This window comes from Ascidiella aspersa, chromosome 8 (genome assembly GCF_963924565.1).
Source record: "Ascidiella aspersa chromosome 8, kaAscAspe10.2, whole genome shotgun sequence".
In the NCBI taxonomy this organism is placed as follows: domain Eukaryota; kingdom Metazoa; phylum Chordata; class Ascidiacea; order Phlebobranchia; family Ascidiidae; genus Ascidiella; species Ascidiella aspersa.
This window is the reverse complement of record NC_139454.1, coordinates 5859695-5887438: the sequence shown is the minus strand read 5'-3', so window position 1 is coordinate 5887438 and position 27744 is coordinate 5859695. Positions and strand designations below refer to the sequence as shown.

The 27744-nt window shown below is 37.1% G+C and overlaps 1 protein-coding gene across 1 annotated transcript in view; it reads right to left on the bottom strand.

The window, feature by feature from the left end:
* Nucleotides 1-1261: 1261 nt before the first annotated feature.
* The window catches only part of LOC146135504 (dual oxidase 1-like), a 40800-nt gene continuing 14317 nt past the window's right edge, over nucleotides 1262-27744 (bottom strand). The window contains exons 10-32 of the mRNA XM_083395768.1: nucleotides 25609-25764; nucleotides 24362-24475; nucleotides 24010-24191; nucleotides 22972-23093; nucleotides 21802-21945; nucleotides 18209-18372; nucleotides 17107-17265; nucleotides 15988-16167; nucleotides 15439-15664; nucleotides 14185-14278; nucleotides 13439-13662; nucleotides 12863-12986; nucleotides 11151-11347; nucleotides 10139-10369; nucleotides 9444-9627; nucleotides 7336-7459; nucleotides 6250-6429; nucleotides 5413-5583; nucleotides 3922-4080; nucleotides 3300-3455; nucleotides 2421-2549; nucleotides 2073-2090; nucleotides 1262-1519 (exon numbers count right to left, since the gene is read on the bottom strand). Of these exons, the coding sequence (XP_083251894.1) occupies nucleotides 1397-1519; nucleotides 2073-2090; nucleotides 2421-2549; nucleotides 3300-3455; nucleotides 3922-4080; nucleotides 5413-5583; nucleotides 6250-6429; nucleotides 7336-7459; nucleotides 9444-9627; nucleotides 10139-10369; nucleotides 11151-11347; nucleotides 12863-12986; nucleotides 13439-13662; nucleotides 14185-14278; nucleotides 15439-15664; nucleotides 15988-16167; nucleotides 17107-17265; nucleotides 18209-18372; nucleotides 21802-21945; nucleotides 22972-23093; nucleotides 24010-24191; nucleotides 24362-24475; nucleotides 25609-25764 (3561 nt within the window). The 3' untranslated portion in view covers nucleotides 1262-1396. The remainder of the gene's footprint in view (nucleotides 1520-2072; nucleotides 2091-2420; nucleotides 2550-3299; nucleotides 3456-3921; nucleotides 4081-5412; nucleotides 5584-6249; nucleotides 6430-7335; nucleotides 7460-9443; nucleotides 9628-10138; nucleotides 10370-11150; nucleotides 11348-12862; nucleotides 12987-13438; nucleotides 13663-14184; nucleotides 14279-15438; nucleotides 15665-15987; nucleotides 16168-17106; nucleotides 17266-18208; nucleotides 18373-21801; nucleotides 21946-22971; nucleotides 23094-24009; nucleotides 24192-24361; nucleotides 24476-25608; nucleotides 25765-27744) is intronic.

The window sequence follows — 27744 nt, the reverse complement described above, 5'->3', positions numbered from 1 at the left end:
TTTTTTCTTTTCGAGAAGGTGCTCTTAAGATCTTATTTGGATAACTATGGTAGAGGAGTTATCGTTAAACTTACCGGCATCGTTCAACTGTTGCACTGCAAAATATTTCCTATATTTTGTACTGTATTAAATAAAGATCAAGTAATTTAATCACAGGCATTCGAAGAAGCAGCACAAATCGTAACTCATTGTTGTAAAATTGTACATAAAGCAGATTAAATTTGAAGACTAAACATTCTTTGTTTTCAGTTAAAACTGAGCGGCACAGTATCGTTAAACATACTTCTCTTTTTTATGTTGCTCAGTGAATTTCCATAAATAAAAAAGACTGTTTTTGAATCTTATTTTCGTCGAACATTGCTAAAATATCTCGTGTAATAATAATAAATCACAAGTTTATATTTGTTTTATAAGCAGTTTCTATAAAACCTTTAGGAAACGATCAACTTTTTCTGTTTGTGATGAGAATTTGGTACACCGGATCTACACTACCTTTTTTTACCAAAAATATTTTACTTGAAGGGGTTCGACTTTCACAAAATTATTTAGGCCTAAACGAATTTAACGTTAATATTAGGAAACAGTTAAGTCGCAGTGAGAACAAAGAGTTTTTCATATATGAAATATGTATTTTATTGTGATTCGTGCTTATTTCGCGTTGTTAATTAACCTTCAGTACAAGCGGCGAACGAAAAGCCGATTAAGTGGCCTACGCATACGCAACTCTTGGCCAAGCTTAAAAGCCTTTATTTTCCATTGCAGTTGGATTTTTATGCTTTGGATAACATGCAACTTTATCACAAGAAGAAGATATATTTTAAATCTCATATAGCGCATGTGTACAGACAATAACAGTAACTAAATTGAACTCTGTTAGCACAATAATTGGTATTGAGAAGGGCGATAGAAAAATATCAATTATTGTTATAGACTAACTCGGTCTGTACATTTTTTGATCAATAAGAACATTTTTAAGTGCAAGCAAAACATATGCATAGGCTAAGCTAAAAATAATGGGTTGGTTGACCCAGGCAAATGGTTGCAAAGTAGGAATAAAAATTTAAAAAGACCTAAAGGTATGTTAAAAGATAGTAGACCTATACATTTTTGAAGAATATAGATGTATGGCAACACATGTAGACCTAATGAAAAAACGGATTTAATTCCTGAAACACTTTTCTAACAGAATTGGCTCTGATGAAACTTGATCAAACATAGATTGCTTTGTTCTAATTTAAAATCTTAAGACAGTGTTATATATCGAAGCCCACACTAGGAATAAAGGTTAAATTGGATTGAAGCAGCAAGCTAACAAGTTATTGCTTTCTACAGCTTGCTAATTGCATAACGATTTCACGCATAGTTGAAATAGGGTCCTCCGGCTCTGATAAGGACTTCAAAAATTTTCAAAATGGTGAGAAAATGTTGCCCCTTCGTATTTGTTGAGCTTTGCGCATGCCTTGTCAACTCCTCTCGTCATAGGGGGTGGCCCGCAACTGAATACGCCAAAGTTTTCAACCTGAAAGTAGAAACTTTAGTTAAGTCATTTAATTGGCCTGTGTGACACGCAACATATTGGCAGAACATGTGGCATATATAAATATATGTAGGCCTATATATAAACAGAGAAAATGAAATGGACACTTAGTAAACAAAAAAATACTCGACAAATCCCACTGTCTCTTTCCTGATAAATTAAATTTCGTTAATGAATATGCTGTTGTTGCCTGGCATTGTTTCAATTGTACAATTGTTCTTCGGGCAAATTGCTTCTATTGTACAATTTGTTTCTTGTTTTGCAGGAAGAATAATTGTACAACTGTAAATTTCGTTAGTCATGTTACAAGTTATATTCAATTGCTTTGGCAACTTGTTTAAAATGTGTTACAAATGTTGAAAAATAATATTGCACAAGCGGCCATTTTCTTCTCCACAACTATGTGTAACCTATTGCCGCATTATCGGTATGTTTGAAGTTGCAATTATATAGTAATAGCAAAATTACACAATTTCTACTTGAAATTACGTAAATCACAGTCAGGTCATCAACGGAACAACTAATTAGGACCAACTTTCAGCCTAAATTTGCGCTTAGCAAACATAAAAAAACAAAACAAGTTAACATTGATGACTAAACACAAAACCCAATGTTACTACTCTAAATTAATCAAAGCACTAAAATTCAAACCATTTGCGTACGGTATATTAGTTAAGTTTAAATTAGGTCATATTTTTCGAAGACCGAAATCAAGTCAATGTATTTGAAAACGGAGACTTTCGCACGGCACTTAATGATGTCAAGACATCAGTACAAAACTGGTCTACAAATATAAGCATAACTAATGTTTAATTTGTTTCTGCGGGATAAATAATGAACCACCCAAATGGCGTAAATCATCGCCTTGTTTCATGGCCCAAACCTGAGAGTGTTCCTGCGAAAGAGAAGTGAAGAAATCGTGAAAGTCTGGCCTCCCGAAGTGCGTTGTGGCGCGCAGTCCCGTGAACAGGGACTTACCCGCGATCTTCTGGAAGTGCTTCTCGCAAATGTACTGCAACGGAAAATGGAAATTAGAGTAAGTGCTGTGTAGGTGTTCGTTATGAACAACATGTTGTATTTTTTGATGAAAGTTCACTGGTGGACCGTTTATTTCGAAATTATTAAGCTTATTCGGTCTTAAGAAGTAAGTACAATTCCGATATTGAAATTAGATAACACTTCAATAAATATATTTTTAGGTTTGTCTGCTCAAAAATAATTTGTTTTTATAAAAGATATTTACGGAGGTATATTCGGGCTGTGAAGTTATGTAGCTTTGGTTTAAATCGTACGAAATCTCGAGTGCTGGAATATGTAAAAGCCAGGGCGTGCTACCAAATTATTATTATTGTTAACACATACCCATCAAATCTTTTTTGGCTTGAAACATCGGTTATCGCGCTAAACTTTATCAGAGGAAACACGTAAAAAGTAAGTGCAAAAACACATTTACTGTTATTGTTGTATGAAAAATGTGACCGTGATTTACAAATGTGTTATTTGAAGCATAGGTTTTTCGGAAGACAATATTTTAAAAATATTGGTAAAACATCCGCAAGAGCAAAAGAGATTCGCTTGAAAAATTTACATCCTCATGCAAGAAGAATGTAGTTTTACAGCTACGCTATTCCGGCAACAATCTTTCTATCCCGTCACGCCGTTCCGGTCGGTTCCGGGTTGCTTTTACAACTGTTATGTGTTGTAAGATTAGCAACTATCAGATACCAGAATTGTTCCATTTCGGTTTCTCGCTAACACCTACCAGCATTGTTGTGCGCAGGTCGAACTTGTGCGGCAACTGTGTGATGAAGATGTGGGTATTGAGCACCTGTTCCCTGTCCTTCTGTTCCACTTCGCGGATGATTTCGGCCAACCACTCGTACTGCTTCTGGTCACGCGTCACCCAAATGAAGTAGACCTTAAATTAAAAGCATAATGTATATTTGGGTGCACTGTTTACGGATCTGTAATGTAGCTTGATAATACATTGCAAAGCCAAAAAAGTCGAGTAGATCGACATCATCTTGATTGAGACGTTTTGATACGAGCTTGTAAAACAGGTTATTAAGATAAATGGCCCAATTTTATTAAAAACTGTTTAATAAAAACATTTATTTTCAACCACCTTGTTTGACACAACGAAGTCAAAGTCATATGCCCGACAGACTTCAGCAACGTCAAGTAATATGAAAACACATAATAAAGTGCAATTAAGCCAAGTCATTGAAGTCATTTACCTAAGTTACAACAACACTGACAATATAAAGATATTACACAGTATAGTTGTGTTTCGTCCACACGTTTCAAATTAACCTTCGAACATTTATTTAAAAACTTTCAAAACTCTTAGACCAGTCACTGACTTTGAAGCTGTCGATACTCACAGTCTTGCATCTGACTCCAACCCCGGTGGCAGTCGTGTTGACCAGGTCCTTTAGGATGGACGCGAAGGGGGTTACCCCGATACCCCCACCCACCAGAACGGCCACGTCATAGCGGTACCAGTCCTGATGTCCCTCGCCGAAAGGCCCGTCCAAGAAAAGCTAAAAGTATTATTTCAACTTATTCAGTGGTTTTTAACCGGTGTGCCATTTCTAATGCTCAAGGGTGACGGGAGATATTTGAGAGAATATTTAAGAATCTGATTTTTGTTCTCTTAACTCCTATTATTTGTGTGAGATTAGAGTGAAATAAATCCAATTATAACCTTCTTCTATACGTTGTGAAGAGTTGATGTGTGTTGTTTCAGTTCCGATATTGTGACATTCTAGTAAATTACCCTACGGTAAAATATTGTAGGGTGCCGCAATCTATGTAATATTTCTGAGAGGTGCCGCTAGGAACAAAAGGCTGACAAATGCTGAACTGATTGCATGGAATAAAGCAGGGCTATTCAACTATTTTTAGCAAAGTTCCAGTTACAAAAGTTTAAAACTTGGTTAGGTCGGGTATAACTCTCATGACATAATTTACAGTCATACAAAATGCAATATGGTATAGTTTACACATGTCCTTCGCTTCAACTGAGAATTCTGAATGACACATGCAGAGAAGCCATACATTGAAGACCAATCGGCCACGGCAGATAACGTTACATGGCGGTGGGGGGCAACAAAAGTACCCTCCCACCACCAGGCGTCTAGTGAAAAGTTTACAGATAAGGTCTGAATTCAACACTGAAAAATTTCGCATTTGGACCGAGGTCCGCCAGTTTAGTAGCCCTAGGGTACAGTGTAGGCGGAGGCTAAGGTAGTAGAAGGAAAGTCCTATTTCGGTCTATTTCGATTTCTTCTCTTGTCTTGCCTTTGCGATTCTTATAGAGGCCATTTACTTTTGGTGAGAATGTATCCCATAAGTAAAATTATAAATTGATTAAATTTGGCCGTCACGGCACAGTTAACAGTTTGGTGAGTAACGTTATGTTGGTTGTTTTAAATAACAGTGCGCTGATAAATTACATGCGAAAACAGATATTGCCAAAGTGGTAACTCATTTTAAAACATCACAGTCTTTCACGGTTAAAATAATCTGAGTTTTGTTAGCATAAATACCAGTATTAAACGTTGTAGGCAAGTCGCAGACTATTAGTTTAGTTGTATTTTTATTTTTAAGACTATATTTTTTGCCGTAATAAAGTCATTATAGTTGTCGAAAATATCACGAAACGGTTAAAGTAACGACAGATGTTTACAGAAATCATGGCGCTGACGTCAAATACGTTACCTTCTGTTGGTTGTAATAGGTTTATATGCCCTTGAGTTGCTTTGAAAGAAATTTTAAATTGGTTGGGTATATCCAAGCAATTAAGGAAATATATCAACTATGGAGCTAACATTAATTTACATAACATCGCACAAGTCGCACAGGGTCCTTACTTTGGGATAGGGAGAATCCCTCAAGGTTTCGGGGTCGTAGATGGAACGCAGGTTGGTGGTCCAGGGACCCACCGCCCGAATGTGTAGACTCAGGTTCTCTTCGTGGGGGGCAGACGACAGGGTGAAGGGGTGGTATTCCGACTTGGACTGAGCCAAGCAAGCAATTCGAACCTGTAGTGTACGACATGGAATAGTGTATATATTGACTATAAATATCGCAATGTGGACATGCACATTGTGAAAAATTATTTCACTCTTTTTATTAATTGTATGTGCTTCCAGCATAATTGCTGGTTTCAAATGTTATAGTGGTTTAATGTTTACTTTTTTACCGTTATTATAAATGTCTAATACTCAAATCTAACTTAAGCGTTATGTTTTGCGTTGTTTTAATTCATCCTCAAGATAAAGTTTTACAGTAAAATTGTGAAAATAAACGCAGAAACCATAAAGCTGATATAGTAGTAGATATTATTTTGTTGAAACATGACGTTGAAAATAAATAAAGAGTTAGTCGAGACGTTCAAAATGTTAGGCAACCTACTGCTTTATGAACTTTGATTTTCCTGCCAGGTCTTACTACCTCTAACCAGTAGGCTCCAAAGTAAAATGTTAGTTCCTTTTCGTTGTAAATTTTAAATGGAATTTTTACGAATTCGTAGCTCAATTCACTTATAGTAATAAAACTGTTATGTCCTAACGCGTCTTCAGGTCTGGGTTTTATGCAATAACGAAATAGGTATCGGTAGGCGGTAGTTTTTTTCCCAGAAGAAAATCAGGGGCAACGACATTTTTAAATTTTCTGTGAGCAACTGGTGAAAAGCATTTCCGACTCACCCATTGGCCAGCTTTGTAATCGAAGTTGCTGGGACGTTTAAAAATAAGATTGGTAACGTTTGAAGGCAGAAGCTCGGCCTTGACCACTGAGATCTCAGCCTTCTTTCGACTGATGCTGTACAGCCGGTCCAGGGTGTAGAGGGTTGCAAAGCCGAGGAAGTAGTAGTAGAATGACGGGCTCTGAAAAATTCGTTTCACATTTGGGTGTGCAGTATAGATTGTCGGCCAATATATATATAATATAAATACTGCTGTAGTATTTTTCACACAATAAATAACAAATAACACAAATGTTTTTTGGCTCATCTGTTAGCAAAGATGAATAGTTTGCTCCTAGCTAATAAGATATTTTTTTCAAAGAAACGAGTCTTTTTTATGTTACCTGGCAAAACAGTATATTTTCATTTTCTGATACCAACTATGTCTACGCTGACAGAAAGCTTTTGGAACAAGTAGCAGAAAACCGCTATAAACTAGCAGGAATTAAAGCAAACCTTTTAAGTGGCTGAGTTAATGATTTATTCTCTTAAAAATCCTTATCAGTGTTGTAAACAAGTAATTTTGAAATGACTTAAGTCCAAGTCAAGTCTTTGTGAATAAATAACAAGTCAAGTCCCAGGCAAGTAATAATTAGGGCAAGTGAGTTCAAAGAGATCAAAAAAACGTATAGGGAGACTCGATAAAGAAAAAATGCAAGGGCAAAATACTTATAATTAATTTGGTATAAATGTCTGAAAAAGTCAAGTTTTTGTCACTAAAGTTACACCTCACGCTAATGAAATACTTATGAGCAATGCGCAACATACACCAAGCAAATTGTTTATGTGCAAAATTTAGGATAAATAACCCAATTTTACCAAACATTGCCCAAAGCAAACACTTTATTTTTCAACCGTAGTCATTTGTCTAAAAGACTTGAGTCAAGTCAAGTAATTTGCTTTAAAGACTTAAGTCAAGTCAAGTCGTTTTACCCAAAAGACAAAGACAACGAGATATAGCAAGTGCAGTAAGTCAAGTCATTGAACTAAAGTATGAGAACATTGATCCCTGTACCAAAGTGCATTTTTTATTGTGATCCTCGCTTACCGATATCAGCATTCCGCTTCCGTGCATCACAGAGAAGACGTAAATAAAAATGTAGCCGAACATGTGCGTCCATTGGAACCAGTTGAAGATCAGGCGCCTGGCGTACGGGGATGCGAAAATATACCTGAAGACATTAAAGGGCTATAAATATATATGAAAAACTTATACCTTAAAATTGCTCTTTCAATTTATGATAATTTTAACTAAATCTTACCAATGCTTTTCATACTGACTGCAGTACTCTATTAGTTCAGGCATTTGACTAACCTTACAGGGTATTTTAGATAGTACTTGTGGTTTAGGTCTACTACCTATATATAATGCATAGCCGCACAATGAGTTTAACGATAAATCTCAGTCAGTTGAATCCAAGCTCAATTGGGACAACTGTTACAAACGTGGCCTGTGCTACAAAAGCTATTCTCTTTCAGCCAATCCCCTATAAACGACACGATTTCAATACCAAGAATATCACTCAACCATGTTTCACGATCACATTTTTTTTGTAACTAAAAGAAAGTAAAAACTAAAAAAAAAATCCTATTGGTCAAAATGTAGGCCGGGAATATCTGAGTGTCAGTATGTGTTCGGAGCCAGTCCCCGGAAAACCAATCTCTGTTTGAGGAGCTGGTACCGCCAGTTTGGATGGTGTAGGTAAAGTGTTAGTATAAATGGAAATGTAATTTTAGTATTTACTGCTTCCGTAAACCCGTGTTACCCGGGAAAAAATACCTTGGGTAATTTTGCGCGCCGAGATTGTTTTTGGTCAATTTCTCCGATAGTTGTGCCGCTAATAAGCGGAATTTTTAAATTCCTTGTGTTTGGCTTGATCAATCGAGAAATTCAGCTAATCAGCGGCACAACATGCGGAGATGTTAACCAAAAACAATCTCGGCGCGCCATGTTCGCCCAGGTGGAAAAAGGATACCACCTGCAGTGATCAGCGGATACCACCGTCAGGTAAGTATGTATCATGGCTAAAATGAAATTTTACCTTAATGCACATTCTTTACGCCTGGTTTATTACAGTTTAGTAAACACACATCTACAGTATTGCGTTCTAAGTTGGGGTAGAGCTTGTTTTTCAAACTTAAAACACATCACAGTCCTACAAAACAAAGCTATCCAAATTTTAAGCAGTTCCCCTCCCAGAACAAGATTATCACCATTATACCAAGAGCACACCATTCTAAAATTAAATGATATATTTAAACTTGAAATCCATAAAAACAGTACACAAATTTCAAACAAAACACTTACCGGATGCCTTCTTCAATATGCTTGTTCCCCTAACTAGTATACACTCTTACAACACACGACTACATGATCAGCAAAATTATTTCCGTCCTAAGGTAAAAACTGACTCGGGAAAAAATACATTAGGATATTTAGGTTCGCAATATTGGGAAACCATCCCTTGTAATGTTAAATCACTGCCCTTTAAATCTTTCGTACGATCGATAAAACAAGCTTACTTTGAATCCTACCTCGTGTGATCACAACAAACCAAAACCACGTGGTCCAAAAAAAAACATGGTAAACGCAGCCTAGCAACCGTCACGCTTAGTCGCTTACGGAACCTTCTCTATCGTGCCTGTATTAGTTGTTTATTTAGTTTTTTGGCTGTTGTATCGTCCCCGCTCCATTCCGTTGCATTGTTATATTTTTGTTTCTGTTTGTTATACCCTTGTTCGTGTTTTATTGTATTGTTATCATTGTATTGTATTTAGTTATCATTGTAATTATTGTATTGTATGGCAAAGGTGCCATTCACAAATTGTGCCCCTTCTGTCGCTTGTTTTGCACCGTTGCCCTTTTGTTTTTTGCTGTTTGTTTGTACCTCATTTTGTTTTGTTTTTCCACAAAGGTTGTTCACTGTTATAGCAGCCACTAATGTGGCCAAAATTATGTTGTTTCATTGTATTTAATTGTTTTTTAATGATTTAATTTGCCGTACCTGTACATGTATTCTGATTATATTGCGGTCAGGGAGCGGCTGACTTTGATGACCTAACGGTCTTTCGCTGCTCCCTGGGAATCTACTTCCCTAACAATAAACATATCTATCTATCTATCTATCTATCACGGTCACAATCACGAGCACTCACATGACGATGATGATGAGGGTGAGGATCACGCCCGTGATGCCCGTGATGGTCTGGAAGGCCCAGAAGTGGAAGCTCGGCAGGAAGTCGCTGGGGAACCACATGTCGCGGAACAGACACAAGAGGTCGCTCGCCGACTGAGTCGAGATCGAGTAGAAGTTGATCCCGTGCGCCACCACGTGGAGACCTTAGATTGCGCAAATAATGGGTGAGAAAAATGATTGTACAACCGATAATTAATGGATCAGCCCTTTTACACCGCGGTCAAATATTACCAAAGTTTTAAACTTGCGTTTTCTTGCTGTATAATGCGTTTTTCTAATTTTTAATCGAGTTATTGCTCATAATGGGACAGTTTACCAATTTAAATAGTTAAACGTTTAATTTATTATGTTAAACTACCTTGACTTAAGCATCTGATGATTTAGACTAGGACTTGACTTGTTATTTTAAACAAAGACGTGACTTGGACATCAGTCATTTTACAAATGACTTGACTGATACTTAAGTCATTTAATAAAGGCTTGTTTGAAACACTGCTATACACACAAGTAAAAAACATAGGCAAGCTCTTACCACCATGCGAGGTACTAACATTAACTGTGGCAAGGGCAATTAAACAACGCCAAGAAATTAGTCAAAAAACTTTTGCATTGCGGCGCACAATGCTAAAAAGAGCAACAAACAGCAAAACCTACCTGTAAAAAAGCATGCGGTCCAAGCGATAATCCTGTGCATCGTGATGGCGGAGTCAAAGGGGATGTAACGATGGAGAAAGGTTTCACGCAGGAAGGTGATCGTGTTGCGGCACATGGTCAGCAATATCGTGGAGAAGTTAAAAGCGAGAGCGGCAGCCGAGGCCCGGGCCGTGGCCATCCATAGGCCACCGATGCGGCGCAAGCCCGACGAGTCGTTCGAGGCCACAGCGTCTACATGTTAAAGGCATTTTTAACTAGAAATTTTTCGCGAATCAATTAAAAAAAAAAATTGTGCGAAGTCAAAGGCTTTTTCGTTTGGAAAATTTGTTGTAAATATGGTTTCACTGGTTATTTGTTCCTCACAGGCCAATGATTAGACAATTCTGTGAGGATCAAAAAAACGTATAGGGAGACTCGATAAAGAAAAAATGCAAGGGCAAAATACTTATAATTAATTTGGTATAAATGTTTGAAAAAGTCTATGTTTGTCAGTGGCCATCTACTTGTTTTTTAACTTTCCGTATAGGAGACATGCAGACGATGTCTACTCATACCTGAAACATTTTTCAGAGGATCAAATTTTCTTTTGTTTATCAATGTCAGAGGTACAGAAATACTTTTAGTCAACTTTCCCAAGACATGGTTATCGTGTGGGTGGCACTTTGTAAAGACATTGTATTGAAATTTTGATAAGCTATCGCACAGCCGTGATCATCAGGTCAAGTAGGTATTAAGCAATTAAACTGCACCAAGTATAGAAGCACAAGCGCGAGTAAAAGTCAAAAACAATAATAAAGTCTATTATATCCACAGGCGCATATTTGTCTTAATCTAAATAGGATGATCAGGTGGATACATATTTGCGAGCATGTGTCTGTGTATATATTACACTTCATTATTGTCATCGCCTTTTATTAGCGGTAGTACTGTGTGCTTTTGATGGCGCCGCTTTGTTCAACACAGATCCATACGGACGAAAACAAAACAACAACAGGTGCAGTTCAGCGCTTACAGAAGGCGTTGGCGAAGACGCCGGCAGTCAGTAGCATGTAGATGCTGACGCAGAAGATGTGGTTCCTGTTGTAGCTGGCGAACCTCTTCAACGCCGTCAGCCACTTTTCGAACTTTCCTTGTCCCTTTCTCGTCGGCTGAGCTTTAACCTCTGTGACTCGCACCGTGACTCGGCGCTGTAACGGCTTCTCCCTTATTCTGCAAGTCGATAAGTGGCGAGTTAAGGTTTAGGGTGAGTAGCGAGTTAAGGTTTGGGGTGAGTAGCGAGTTAAGGTTTAGGGTGAGTAGCGAGTTAAGGTTTAAGGTGAGTAGCGAGTTATGTTTATGGTGGGTAGCGAGTTAAGGTTTGGGGTGAGTAGCGAGTTAAGGTTTAGGGTGAGTAGCGAGTTAAGGTTTAGGGTGAGTAGCGAGTTAAGGTTTAAGATGAGTAGCGAGTTATGTTTATGGTGGGTAGCGAGTTAAGGTTTATGGTGAGTAGCGAGTTAAGGTTTGGGGTGAGTAGCGAGTTAAGGTTTAGGGTGTGTAGCGAGTTAAGGTTTAAGGTGAGCAGCGAGTTATGTTTATGGTGAGTAGCGAGTTAAGGTTTAAGGTGAGTAGCGAGTTAAGGTTTAGGGCGAGTTGCCACATACGGGATTCGTACAATGACGGCAAAGGCACATACAGATTTGTTTAGGCTGCAAGTTCTTGATAATGAGTGGCAAAGCCGAAATGGTTAACTAGATCGATATCATCTTGATTCGGACGTTTTGATACGCTTGGCTTTGCAATTCATTATTAAGCTACATGGGAGTTGACATTAAAAGTCAGATTTTTTTTTATTTTTTTTTTATTTTTAAGTATTTAATTAAGAACCGTTAAAATGCGTCACGTGGTTTGGGTGAATACCTTTAATCTAAATCATTTGTCTTAATCACCTAAGTCAAGTCAAGGTTCTTTACCCAAAATATTTGGTCAGGTCAAGTCAGAATTTTCTTTCGAAGAACAGTATCTTCCTGAATCCGAATGGTGAAAACAAACGATTCTGGTTGCACATCAATGATAAAGATTAAACTAAGTACAGTACTTAGTATACCGAAATCAGTTTGTTTGGATGTTATATGATAATGATTCTATTTGAATAAGATACTGAAGATGCTTTTTTTAGCGAAATTTACTTACCATATAACTTCCAAGAAAATGATTTTCGGTTTACTAAATTTTGTACTTAGATAATCTTCGCCGAGTCAAGTCATTTAAAAACAGTGACTTAAGTAGACTCAGGTCAAGTCTTAAGTGATAGACTTAAGGCATGACAACACTGGCAAAATGTTCCAAAACGAGTTAAAAGCTTGTCGAGTAACAAGGGAAGTGAGAAACGGTAAAAAGATAAAGATTGGTTTGAATAGTAAAACGAATTGTAGTGAGCCGTTAGAGAGTAATCTGTAATGCTCTGTTCTAAAGAAAACTTTGAGTGTAGGCATCAAGTGTTTACAGTCATATGATTTGCCTGCTTTATAATGAGACATTCCAATTTTGTAGTAAAGTTTATGATTGAGTTAATATTAAAGGTGCAAGACTTGTCTCAAGAGGAGCTATATATATATTGTCCTATACTGCACAGCCAGGCAACGAATACCATCCCATAAAAGCAACTCTAGGTTTACCAAATTTATTTGGCACAAAAACAACAAACTTGACGATCAAAATGTGGCGTAGTGAAAAAATTGTACTCACGGAGATCCGTAAATCTTTGCCGACGCTCCCCTGGCACGACTTAACTTGGTCGTACCCTTTCGTCGGGCATAACGTTGTCTTGAGTTCGGGCTCATTGGCGTGTTTGGCTTCTCAGGTGAAGCTTCTGTAAAAACAAGGGGTTACAAAAAGTATAAGATTAACTAAGACTATACGATTCTAAAACGCATCAATATGTATCGGCTACACAAACTGACAAACCGAAATTGAAAAACAAAAATACTTCTAGTTCATTTATATTTATTTATGTTACAAGATTCATTAACAGTTTTGACACAATACATACAAAAGGGTCCGGAATATTTTTGCATTCTGTCTAAATGCACAAAATGTACTTAAATAGAAACGGCTATATTATTGAACTGAACTACAGAGTCTTATTCCGAACATAAATTAAACTTTAGGCTTTCCGTAACACAAAATCTCGATTTCAAACGTTTCCATATATCAACGGCACCTTGCATACGTTGTACAGTATCCAATGAGATGACGTGTAACTCGAGTTTAGTAGCACTAAATGCAAATCCAGTAGTTGAACTTAAAAAGTTGTGTCGATACCTTGAGGCGGACTGGGTGTCGGTGTTGGGGAGAGACGCGGTATCTTCTCTCCTCCAGGAAAAGCAAGGGATGCCTCACTAAGTTCTCCCTGGTAATCGGACATCATGTGGAGAAAGTCCTCCAGGTTGAGGAACTTTTTGTTGCCGTAACGCGACATCATCTCGGTTACAAGGTCGTCGATCTGATCAAGGTCGACTTTTGCGTTGCTGATTTCCATCATCGACCTGAATGGGAAGAAAGGATTAAAGAATAGTATTGCAAAGGTGCTTAAGTATCACTTGTAACAAGTCACAGTCGAATAACTGTTCCCATTAACTGTGTTGGTTAATTTTATTAGGTCAAACATATTCATGAACATTCGTTTGCTGCCAGACATATTTTAATTGTAAAATTGTTCTTCCGGTAATTCTAAAATTGTTCTTCCGGTAAACTATAAGAGAAAAAATTGTTTGTCTGATATATATCCATATATATATTTTGCCCATAGTTGCAATTATAATGCCCTAAAGTAGATTGCATGAATAGGTGATCGAAAGCTGAGAAAACAATTTTACAATAAACAGATACTAAATTACTAATTTAAACTAAACCACTACAAATTTTTTTCAAAATTGATACCAAAGATGTTTTTCGTGCAATTATTCATGTTGAGATTATGAGTGTAAGTATTTCAGTTACCGACCATAAAAAATCTTGTTGATACAAATATTTAACGAAACAAAGCTATGGTACAATTGGTTACTGACCTTAACATGACCTTGAAGTTGTCAACTGACATGGTTCCCTGTTTTTCCAAGTCGTACATGTCGAACAAGAGCTTCGCCTTATCCTGGGGCGATCCTGTATTAATAATATTTTTAAACAGAGTTTCACTTGAAAATCCAAAGGCAATTTAGTAAAACAAATAATGACATTCGTTTCTGTAATGTGTGTGATTCAGAAAAGCCACTGGTCGGTAAATCTCCCGAAATTCTACCAAAATTCAATCGACGGTCGTTGTTTTTTTCATGTAATATCGTTATTTGTTAATTATGCATATTTCTTGTCAGACGGCGAATTTTGTTACTTGCAGCAAAACACCAAAGGGAAAGTCTCCTCAATTTTAATGACTTAATTCCCTTACTGCATTTAAGCTTAACTTGGTGTTTTAAATGACTTAACTTAACTTTAGTATTTTTACGCAAATGACCTATATAATGACCAGAAAAGACCAATAAAAATAGTCTTTCTAGCTATCGATTTATAATTACACGTTTCGACGTCCAAAACAACAGGTGGCCTATATCAGGTTGTGACACAGTAACAGAAGTTTGAATTACACATAATGTAAGTTCAAACTATATTCATTCGCTTCCAGCTGTAAGTTGGTCCAAACCAGGGGTTCTTAAACTTTTTTACCGCAGACCCCTAAACTTTTTTTTGCTTGGCGTGAATCCTGTTAGGCAAGAATTTTTTTAAATATACCAAAAATTGACTTCACAATCAAATAAATGCTGATGATTTAACTAAAACGGAATCTAAATATATTAGGTGATAAAACGTTTTATCTCTAATTAAACCTCTTTCTTCGAAAAATTGATTAATTTTGTAAATATACACTAATGTTTTAATTTGGCCTTCATAGAACCCCTAAAATTATTTCACGGACCCTCCCATGGACCCCAGTTTACAAACTTTAGGTCTAAATAATTTAACCATATAAATAGTAATTAGTATGGTGAAAGTTGCACTGAATATGTGATAATAGAAATCACCTTGACCCTTGCAGGATGAATGTCGAACTTAATTCCTGATCAGTAACAGCAGAATACTCTAGCAAAACTAGCAATTCAGGTTAGACAGATCTAACTGGTCCTAAAGGATGTATATATATTTTGTCAAGAAAGGCATCGTAAGAATATATTTTACTTTCAATTGAATCATTCATGTTAATTGTGCTTGCTGTTAGTCTGGTGAACAGTAGGGTTGGAAATTGTTGGTTAACACATGCGCGGACGCACCTTTTGCAAAGAGCACCATGATGTTAAGAAACTCGCGAAAGGAGACTCCGCCGTCATCATCACTGTCTGCCACGGAGAACATCTGTTCGACAAAGAGGCTGTCGGGCTTCAGCTGAAGATACTCGGCGAACTCTTGCTTTGTGAGAGTGACGTTCACCAACTTTGACGCCTCGGCCTTTGTAGTCAGCGCCGACTCTTCTTCCAAGTCCAAATCCATGCTCATGGCCTGGGAGTGGAGGCAAATTAAAAATGGGGTTTAAAAAAATAGAATGGCGTAGAGTTTGTGTTAGCTCAACTTTGAATTTGGCGGCTAAATTTTTGTAACTTTTGATTTTGCATCTAAATTAATCTTACTGTTGACTGGGATTTGGGGTTGGGTAAAGTGTTTTTTAGGCCTGATTTGGGATTTATTCCGATTTATACGCTAGCCTCATACGACTATTATGTATTAGTCTTATTTTGGTATTATTCTGAACTGTGTTTTATTCCGACGTTCATGTTGTTCTTATCTCGGGGGTTCTTGTACTGTTCTCATTCTCCTACCTGAGCAAGAGCTGTTTTGAAGAAGGATTGGAGAATTGCATCTCTCGCCTCCTTGGTGCTTGCTTCCGCTAGGAGGTGCCCTTCGCTGGTGTAGGTCGGTTTCCATGGCAATCCGCTAGCCTCGATGAGAGTCGAGAGGTGCGTGAGAAAGTCCTGGCGTTCCTCCTCGTCGATAAATTGAAGAACCTGGATCCGAGAAGAACGCTTTGATTATGAATTATTTTCTAATTCACATATCTTTACACCATAGTTGGATTAATTACATTAGTTCAGCTCAATTACAACTACAACTACTCCCTTAAGCGTTCCAATTGCATTACAATTACAACTACATTAAAACCTGTAATTAATTACATCAATTGCAATTACAAATTACAATTGATCCATCTCGGTTTTACGCTAGAAAAGTTGGAGAAGTGTTTGTGTTTTTGTAGCTGAGTAGTAATCTTAATGTTTACTGTTTGGTGTTGACACTTTTATTTGTTTCACTTGCTTTGTGATATACTTGAGTGAAAAATTTATTGAACAAATTTGGCCACGCCTGTTTTACACTCATGTCTATTTTTCATTGCAAAACATTAAACGAACATTAACCGTGTTTTGATGTTTATGATCATATTAGACTACGGCCCAAAACCAAACAAACAAGATTTTACCATTTTCTTGCGAATTGTGCAAAGCCCAAATTTGCCTTATCGTAAATAAGTTTAGTTACTCCAGATATAAAACTACTATTTGTAGATCAATTTATCTATTTAAGCAGAATAGCAGTGTTTGATCCTAAATTTTAGCTGAAAATTTCTATACTAATTTCGTACCAGATACCGGCTCCGATCCGATATTATAAACCTAAACCAAAGTTGTCATTTATATGTGGGGTTAGTAATTAATAATTAATTTTGGTAGGGTATCTCAGCCAACTATCGCTTCAGCAAAGTCACATTCCTTAAAACCTGCTTTCGATTGATTTTTAAATTTAATTTCTGTGACATTTTAAATGTTTTTTGTATTATAATAATATCGACATAATTCTGAGGACAGTAATCTGTTACAGTTAATTGTGACAACGTTGTAATCACTCACAAGACATGGGACATTTGTATAACATTTTTTTACCAAACTTACCAGATCATATGCGTTTTTCTTTGCACGCACGTATACGTAGGACTTGCCTCCGTTGCTGCTCAGCACTAACTTCATGTCGTCGGCGAGGTAAAACTTTCGACGGTCCTTTCCACCGACTGCCGACTTGCAGGTAATAACGGGGCCTGGTCCGAAGCTAAGCTGCAAGAGGGTAAATAATGTTTCTTCATTTTTCACAACTTTTTCTCTAAACAATTTCCAAAATCCTTTTTTAGCAATTCCATTAAAAAGAACAACTCTGTTTTACAACAAACTCGAAACATTCCACATTTAAATGATCATCTACGTCCAGCATCACGTTTTAGCGATAAACTGTTTTGAAGACATGTTTGTATTACACGCGTGTATCAAAACTTCGCTTAATAGTTCTTTGAATCCTCCGAAAAACACTTCCTAATATATAAGATTGGGTGATTTCAAATTTGATTTTGACTGCAGGATCAGGCTGATCTAATTCATTGTCAGATTGTCGCCCCAGGTTTACATAACCCGTAACCAACGAAATAATCAGATTCGCGATCAGGAATTGAGTATAAACAAGATTATTCGTGACCCTGGATCAGTATCAACTTGTTTAAAATGGTTGTTAAGTAACTTGGAAATAGTTTTAGAAGGAGAGCATTGGTAAACCCAGTGTTGTAGTGCCTTAAGGCATTGACTTGACTAAAGTGCACTTGAGTCACTGTTTTCAAATGACTTACTTGACTTTTGGACAAATGACTTGACTTAAAAGTCATTTTGTCAAATAACTTGGGATGAAATTAAGTGTTTTCATTAAAATTTGTCTCAAGTTTTGCACATTAAACACTTTAATTCTGTATATTGCGTTTGTGTTATTTTTTTATTTAAATTGTTGCTGATAATCGGTCAAGTTTACCAATTTTATTAGTTTTACAGTTTACTATTATGTCAATGACATTACTTGAAATTGACTTGCTCTTACAATGACTTGACTTTTGCAACCGATGACTTGGACTTGGATTTATTTTTGCAAATTAATTGACTTGGACTGTCATTTCAAAATGACTTGTTTACAACACTGGTGAAACCCGAACCAACCTTCTTAAACCCCACATCTTCTCACCTGTACTTGCTGTACATTGGTTTCGCCCAGCACCTCACTGGCAAGTGCAGTGTTGTCACCACGCTGCTGGTTCACACTTTTCCGCTTGGTCGCGATTCGCTTCTTCTGTCGCTCGAAGTTGAGCCGTTTCATCGCCCCCAGGCGGTTGAGCGCGACCAACGCAACTGCACAAAAGTAAAGACAGTCAAAAAATCGAAAAAACAAAGGCGGGGGTGAAAGACTTTTCAGAGGCGTAGCTAAGGGGGGCTGTGGGGTTATGTCCCCGGGCGCAAAGATACAGGGGCGGCAAAATGAGGCTTACAAATGCCAAAATGAGGCTGCTGCTTTTAAATACAAAGTTATTTTAAAATTTTAATTGTTTTATGTATAAAGTAGGGTATATTATGTTAATGTAATGTAAAAAGTTATTAAACATGGAGGAGGAGGGGGGGGGGGCAATTTTAAAGTTTGCCACCCCTGGCTACGCCTGGTGAAAGTAGAATGTTTTTCTTACCGAAAAGCATTAACATTTTTAAAATGACGTCACACAATTACGTCATAATACAGGCAACTCAAAGAAACCTTTTGTTTTCGGACAAGCCCGTAAGCAAATATGCAACTGAAATCTAAGGCTAAATACATTCAAAGAGACAAACTGTATGTGTAAAATATTAAGATATCTCATCCCTCTTGCACGTAAATGACGATAATGACTGCAAATGGGAGCAAAATTCTTAAGACTTTGAGTCATTCATTTCGAATCAAGGGACTGATGATGCCTTATTTTGTGGCGGAATATATTTTTCTCCTTAAAATAGAACTCAATAAGGACTGACTTTGACTAAGACAGGAAAGTCCAACGAGTATTTACATTTAAAGAGATATGACAAAACGTTTGCGCGAAGCAAACACTCGTTTCTTGCATATTTACTTAGCCAAGGGAAGTCATCAGTCTGTCTCACTGGACCTTTGAAGTGTTTAACGTGGACCTCTAAAAATATCTATAGTTTCTGAAAAAATCGATTAACTGCTTTGCGGTACGAATAGGTAATATTTTGGTGGAATTTGGAAAGATACAGATTCCCTTAGGTAAGCGTTTTTAAAACTTTTTTGAGCCACGGAACACTTTATGCATTGAAATAATTTCGCGGAACACCTGCATTAAAACATTGTTAAAAAAATGTTCTCTTTCAAGGTTTATTACTGCTATACCTGGGCCTGCTTGCATGAGCAGATAATTGCTATTCCGGGTGTATTGTCCGTCAGTCACACGCAATTACATCCCATTATGACACACCGAAACTTATTGCACAACAATAAAAATAGGCAAACCACAATGGAAAATTCAAACTGGTTATAGTGGATAATTAAGTACTTTCAGAAAACGAAAGCTACTTCGTCCATTGTGTTACACCAGTGATTTTCGACCGGTTTTCCTATTTAACATTTGTAAATGTTCACATTTCTAGACAGTTTGTTTAAAATTTTGGCTAAAATGCCAGGATTTGGCTAAAACTATGCACCAGCCAGCTCAAATCACGGTTTTAGCCACTTTTCTATTTGATTGAAGCTATGCTTAGTTCCTTACTAGAAAGCAAGCGTAATTGTGACGTCATAAACACGACTGGTTTACTAAACTGAAATCAATTCCATGGTTGTACTTCAACTGCTAAAGTTTTTGTTACTATTGATTTGTCTTGCGTTAGATAAATATAGATATGTTACTTTTTAAAAACTAAACGGCGACCGTAGGTTGGGTACCATAGGTTGGGTACCACTGTTCTAGGGTAAACGTTTACCCAACTAACTAAAACAATAAGCTAAATTTCAGGTGCAATTGCACCCCAGTTTGTTCGAGAAAAACGTGGCACTTCAGATGACCTCAATTATGATATCACTTTATGACGAAAGTTTGTAAATGCCAACTTTTTAAATGCCCCGTGAAATAATATCAACAGTATTTTGAAAAAAGCTCAAACCTAACAAAATGCTAAATGAGATTGAAAAAACGCTTACGTTTTTTTATAATTACTTAATTTAATAGGCAAAAATTGCTATTTGAGGACACAGTTCGCGAAAACTGAATATCTTTTTATCCGTAGGCCATTCTGGCAACTTAACAAAACGCAGTTCCGGAAGCTATTTAATCGCAGTTTGCCATATTTGTCAGTAAATTTTAACAAATGGTTGTTCGAAATGGAAAACTTGACAAGCGTTGCGGGTCGCAATATTGCATAAGGAAACTTGCTGACTAGCGGGTCGTACGTTGTACGCCTTTGGACTGGAACAGAAAACTTCACAGAATTGCCGCAAAATTGGCACATTTGCGACGCATGTAGCTTCACCGCGGCCTAAAATTTTATTCCGGTCAAGTGAAACTTAATTGACCGCAAAATCTTGAAATACGGCAACTTGTAATTTTTGACACGCAAATGATATGTATAGTTTTTATATTTGTGTTGAACGGAGCGATGCTACGCAACCCCTAATTTCGCACACTTCACTTATGTTCGAGTGAATTCACGTATGAGGTAACTTGGCCAAAATTTAGGTAAAGTTTGACAATCTAGAAGTGGCTGCAAACGAAGTGTTTTGGAAAGTAAAAAAGTGTGGAACACTATATACGGATCTGTTCATAAGTTTAATGATGAAAATAACGGCCCAAATAGACTTAAAAAGCGACATGCTTTATTGTTCAAACGTTTCGGCAAATGCTCATGCCATCATCAGTGATAAAAGCCACAGTTACACCCGTTTATATACACTTTAGTCGCATAAAGGAAAGATAAAAGGTGCGAAACAAGCGCTTCTGTGCACCTTTTTATCTGTCGTTTTTGCGACGCTTGTTTCGCACCTTTTTATAATTCTTTTATGCGACTAAAGTGTATATAAACGGGTGTAACTGTGGCTTTTATCACTGATGATGGCATGAGCATTTGCCGAAACGTTTGAACAATAAAGCATGTCGCTTTTTACGTCTATTTGGGCCGTTATTTTCACTATTAAAAAAAGTGTATTCCTTGATATAACAATAACTTAAATCTTAACACCAAATAAACAAGAAATGACTTAGAATTGATACAAAACCTAAATGTGACAACAAAATAAAGCAAGAAATAGCTTAGATTTTGTTCTTTATTGTGGGTAACATCTAATAACAATGAGTTGGTGTACTGTAGTCCATAGGGCTTAGACCTATTTCCATATTAACGCGTGTGACTAAGTAGTATATGCATTGATGTAGTGTACAACAAATGTTCTAACAAACGCTAAATAATATATGGTGGTTATAACACTTTTCTGACTAATTTTAGTTCGAAGCGCTTCGCTTTTAAAGGGTGTTACATTTTTTTAAACTTCTATCTCGGCGTAATGTGTTCTGTTTGAGGATAAGGTTCTTCATTGAAAAAGACATCGAGCTTGTAATATGGAGGAACAGTCATTTATTATACCTTTATACGACAGTTTGTATATACCGAAAGGATATTTATATTATAATCGTATTTAGTGGAAACGCTATAACCTATATATATGCAGCAATCTTGCACAAGGCAAATTGCAGCCTCACAGTTATTTTACCAAAAAAAATTAACAAATTTCAAAAGTCGACTTACGAATGATAAATACTCCAATCAAAGCAAAGGTGAGTGCGTAGGATACCCGGCTGACGGTAAAGTTGTCGTAGGTCTTCAGCTCGGTACACGGCTCCATTTCCGACCCAGTCAATTGCTTTGGTTGTGGGCAGAAAAGCTTCGTGTCTCCTGTAAACGTTTGTTACATTGTTGTTTTCGATATTGAGTCAATTGGTAAAATATGCGACGCGCGACCTTCAAAAATCAAAGAAAAAAACTTTAAATTGAAAATAGCCTTTAAAATCTATAAATCAAAAATAGCAATTTTTTATTTGTCGAATCTTCGTGTCTTCGGTAATAGGTTGTTAAATATATCTGTTTTCGAAATTAAGTCAATTAAGTCAATAGGTAAAATATCCGACGCATGACACATAGAAAAGCAATAAATTTTAAATCCAACATGGACTTTAAAACTTTATAAATCGAAAATAGCATTTTTTTATTTGTTAATGATTCAAAGATTTGTTGGACAATGTTGGCCGTACGTTCATTTAAAAACCTCGATACTGTTCCTTTTAAAAATACAAACTTTACAAATTATATCAATATTTTGGGCATTTGTTTTGTGATATTGTCTTTCCGTCTTAAGATGCCGACAGAATTGGGTAAACAGAAGGTTTTATTATACCCTTATTTACAATTAAGCAATAATATTCCAGATAAAATCTTTGTAAAACCTGATAAGCTCGAACTCATTTACAATTTATTTTTGAGAATGTTCTAAATTTCTTGTCGTATTTTTACCCATTCTGAGTCTAGAGGTTCTTAAACTAGGGTCCATGGACCCCTTGGGGGTCCGTGAACTAGTTTTAGGGGGCCCTTGAAAGCCTAATTAAATTATTAGTGCATATCTAATAAGTAATCAATTCTTTACTTAAAACAGTTTACTTGAAAGTAAAACGGTTTGGCACTATACTTAATAATCTGTTTCACTTTGACATCTTTTGGCCGAAATCACTAGATTTATAAGGTCTTTTTAGATTGTGACGTCAATTTATTACGTCATAAAAAAAAATTACAGGTTGGCCGTAAAAAGAGTTTAAGAACCCCTTGGTTAAACGAAGACCTTGTCCCATGTTAACACAAACTAGCACTAATGGACGGGGCGTTTGTTACGAAACAATCGCACGCGCAACGACAAGAAATTCGAACCCGTCGCGTTCCACATGAACGGTTCCTCTTGAATATCGCTGCTCGAGTTCAAGTGCGGGTTCGTCCGCAGGATGACGTCACGAATTGTTGTGACCTTTATCGCGCTCACGTCATCAACTGGGCTGCAGAAAAAAGGTCAATTGATGGTAAATATGTTCAGTTTAAAACAGGGGTTATTAAAATGGGGTCCATGGACCCCTTGGGCGTTCTTGAACTAATTTTGGGGGTTAATGAAGGCCAAATTGAAATATTATTGTATATTAAAGAAGTAATCACTCTTTAAAAAAAAAAGTGTTTAATTAAAAATAAAATGTTTTACCACTGAATTTATTTGAACTCCATTTTACCTAAATTATCAGCATATCTGTAAAGTCTATTTGCATTGTGACATAAATTCAGGCATAATTAAAAAAAAATTTTGCCTATACCAAAGTCCACGCAAATCAAAAACAAATTAGGGCAGCAAGCTACGGCCGGTAATGTGACTTCAGCTGTTGAACAAAACTTAACCTGCAGGAGATTTTCTTCGCTATATCCTATTGTGTCACTCGACTAATAGCGTTATACCTTATATGTGCGCTAAGATGTAAACACAGACACAAAGTTGCGCATACCTATATACGACCTTTGCAAAAAATTCTGTGTTTTTGAGGTATGTGCATAACAAAAATGCTGGAAAGATATAAATCACAAGAAAGTTGATTGAACAAAGGGTCGTCTCGCGATGTACGTGTTCAAATTATCAATACAAAGCACAAATAATCAGAATTCACTCGGAACCGTTCAGATCGTGCGGTTTAAAAATGTACAGTTCATGCTCAAACTACGCAAAAATTAGGGCAGACCTTAGAAGTGCGGCCAATCCGCAATTTAAATTTAAAAATGTACCAGCGCAAATCAGAATAACCATTTTAATACCAAATAGGCATCGGAAAAAAAAAACAAAAAAAAAACAGAAGATTTAAAACAATCATTTTTACAGTTATCTGCGTTAAAAAAAAAGTTTTCAAACTTAAAAATCCGCCTAATGTTTATTACCTTTGGTTCGTATTTTCGAACCAGAACCGATCGCCGTCTCTGAGTCGAACGAACTGGTCCCTGAAGGCTTTGCAGAACATCTCCCCCGGTCTACCGTCGCCCTTAGCTTCCAACAAACCGCCGGTGAAGATGTCCAAGCGCCAGAGCTGGTCAGCATGAAGGTCTCTGAGCTTTGTTAAAAGCTGAAACGAACAGGAACTGTGGTTATATCAGTGATTCTCAACCTTCATGGCTTACGGCACCTCACAAAAATAATAAATAGATTTTCGGCACCCCGACTGGAATTTTCGTTGAGTAAATTTCAGATCACGTCACTAAACGACAATCGGAGTTTAAAACCTTGTTTACTTACCGCTGAGTCACCGGCGAACAAGGTTGGATTTATGTTGTTGAATGACGTCACTGCTGGGAATCCCATTTGAGCGCGGGCGCTGTTGTAATCGGGTAAACCAAGGTCACGACCGTGCTACGTAACAAAAGCAGAAGCTAGAGAAAATCAAGTGTTCTCGGTTGAATACATCACATTGGAAATACCCACATTACACCACTTTTTCAAAAAATGTGGGAAAAAAGTTGGGAATAAAATCCAGGGTTTTCGGTTGAATACATTACATTGGAAATACCCACATTACACCACTTTTTCAAAAAAGTGGGAAAAAAGTTGGGAATAAAATCCAGGGTTTTCGGTTGAATACATTACATTGGAAATACCCACATTGACCAGTTATTTTACCAATGTGAGAAAAACAAACTTAGAGGAAAATCAACGGCTTTCAGTTGAGCACATTACATTGGAAATATTCACACTCCAGTTATTTTACAAATGTGGGTGGTTATCTCAAGGCGGTAAACTGATGTTGTCAAGTGGTATAAAAAGTCATATTTTGTGAATGATATAATATGCTTTTCTAGAATGCTTGAATACAAAAACTAATGCCAGGTTATTCTTTTTTAATTAGAATTGAATATTTCACTCCTGTGCTGTAATATTGTCAATTCATAATTGGGTTGTTTGGAGCTATGGTTTGTTAAATTTCTGCCATTAAATATGCGTAGGGTTGGATTTCACGTGTTGTTGCGGTAAAGTGCCAGTAAAAACACTTGGGAAAGCGATTCCAAGCTGGAGAAATGACATACCATATAATAAAGAATAGGCTTTCCCAGCGTTGAAAAAATTATATTAAACTAAGGTGGTGTGTTCGGAAACAATGATGTCAACAAAGTATAAATAGTACGGAAGTCGAAAAAAAGGGTAGGCGCTCAGCAGCTAAACATTAGTCAAATAATATTCAGATTTTTTAATCTGGCAAATTTTTAGGACAGTTTACATTGGGAGTCTTTTACCAAGTAAACTCAAAGAAACTGGTCAAAATGGTGAGAATTTTACGGAAATTGTGCAGTCGTGAAACGACAGCATCAGTCAGCTTCGCACTGTTTGTAATAATTGAAAATCCTTAGACTTCGCAAATAATTTGACGCGGTAATTGGAATGCCAGACTTAAATCCGTGATATGCAGCGAAGATAAGGGTTTTGTAAAGGAATCACCACCAAAATAAAGATTAAGAAAGCCCTGGTATACAAACCCCACGCGAAATCACCTGGATTGTTCTTGCCGCCAAATCTTGGCGCGAAAACTGCAGCGATCCGTAAAAAGAGTTCAGCAGGTCGGAGTTGATCACGTGGTCTTCCTTTTCGGCCACCTGGCTCGCCATACCCAGCAAAATCTCGTCGATGTCGGTTTCCTCCAGCGCCTCCTATCGTAGGGCGGGAGAGTTAAGAGAATTGACGTTGTGCGGAATTCCAGCCATAAGACCAAATTGAGAACAACATCAACGTCGTACAAAAAACATAGTTCGAAATAAGACCAAAATGGTACCAATACCTAAAAGTCGTAATCATAAATCGGAGTAAGTGTCAAACCCGTCGGTAGATCTAAATGGTCATAATGGGGCCTATACACCCTTTACATAACCCAAACCCCAGCTCTAAGTAGCTCACTAACTCTCAAAATAATTTTACCCTTAATCCAGTTTTTAAGCCTTACCATACACCCCCACTAAAGTGCCTGTACGTGCGCAGTTTTTTTATTTTAGGCTTTAGTGACCGCTGACAAAATCAAGAGGCTGGAGTTTTTTGATACGTACATCTCGTGCGCACATTTGTCTATCACAGTTGTGGAAATTTACTAACAGTTGCTTTGCATGCGTTTTATTGCAAATATTAGCGTGTGCCTTGTAACCGAAAGAGGTAATTCCAGAATATGAAGCAAAACAGGATGCATTCCATGGTCTGTAACTTTATTCCTTAACAGTTTCACGTTATTGATAAGTCCATAACCAATATGCCACCTTATTTTATGCAAGTTAATTGATTTTGACTTTGAGGTTAATTAATAAAGAGTCTGAAGATATGTCGGCAAGCAGTATACACTAACCAAAACAGAAATTAGTGATATGTTTGATTAAATCGCAATTCTCAAGCTCCCTTGTAGAGCATTATGTATTACCAGCCATAGACGTAGCCAGGGGGGCCCGAGGGGCCATACCCCCCCAAAAAAAATTATAAATATTTTACTCTTAATAATTTGGTTTTTTAGCATTTATGAGCAGTACCACAACTAGGGATGTTCAAAGTAGAATCCCAAGGTATTCTAGAATAATAGGTTTCGAATCTAGAATAACGAATCCAGAATAGCGAACCCTAGTATGTTTTTATTAAATTATTTAACCTCGATTTTGTTTGAGGAAGGGATTCATCTTAATCTACCCTACAGGGCCCACAATCACAGCAATAAATCGCCCAAACAATTTTCTAACATGTGTACATTATAATAAAAAAACTCTCTCATATGTTTAACATTCTTAACAACTGTCATCTGAAGCCGTTCTGTAAACTGGAATATGTCAACTGTCCAGGTTGTGTCCAAAACTTATATTTGTGCCAATAGTGAGCAAATGCAACACTGCACACAGAAGACTTAAGCAATTCGGTCCTGATTTTGAAAGCATTGTTAAGTCTTATTGCTTCTTTTTTGACTAACATGATCTGTTATGCAGTCAAATGATGTACTGCAAAGAATAAAGTTATTATTGACATAACGAATTCTTGACAATTACGTTGTGCATAACTTCCCTGAATATTGGCCTAAAGTTGACCTTAAGTAACCCCATAGCGCATTTTGTGGACGGCCAGCACGTTTTGCAACGCTATGTTACTTTTGCAACTTAACGCATTTAGGGAAATTGCGAACTCCAAACCAGACATTACACGTTAGCCGCTCGCCCAATAACGCTTGATTGACACTTAATTATTAGACGAACGTTATCGCGAGACGCGGTAATTGGTCGCCCGAAAAAACGCTGACACTGCACTACGAGGTTACATTTAAAGCAAGCACTATAAATTGGTCGCCGCGGCGACAGGCCAACTTACCACACGCGTTTGTGCGATTAGGCGCAATAATCCACGGTAAAACATTAAATTATATCGGTTCCAATTACCCGAAATAAATGGCAGAATTGGATTCGATATTCTACTTTGAGCATCCCTAACCACAACAGTCGATCACTGGCATACCACACCTTTGATTGGCGTGCACTGTTACGTCACAAACGATGCAGTTAATATTAAGTTTGCTATATAATAATGTAGTTTTACTACTTTTGTAAGTTTTTGCTCTTTGAATGGTTTTTTGTATTGCGTTAACACTCAGTCAGTTGCTGCTCGTAACGGTT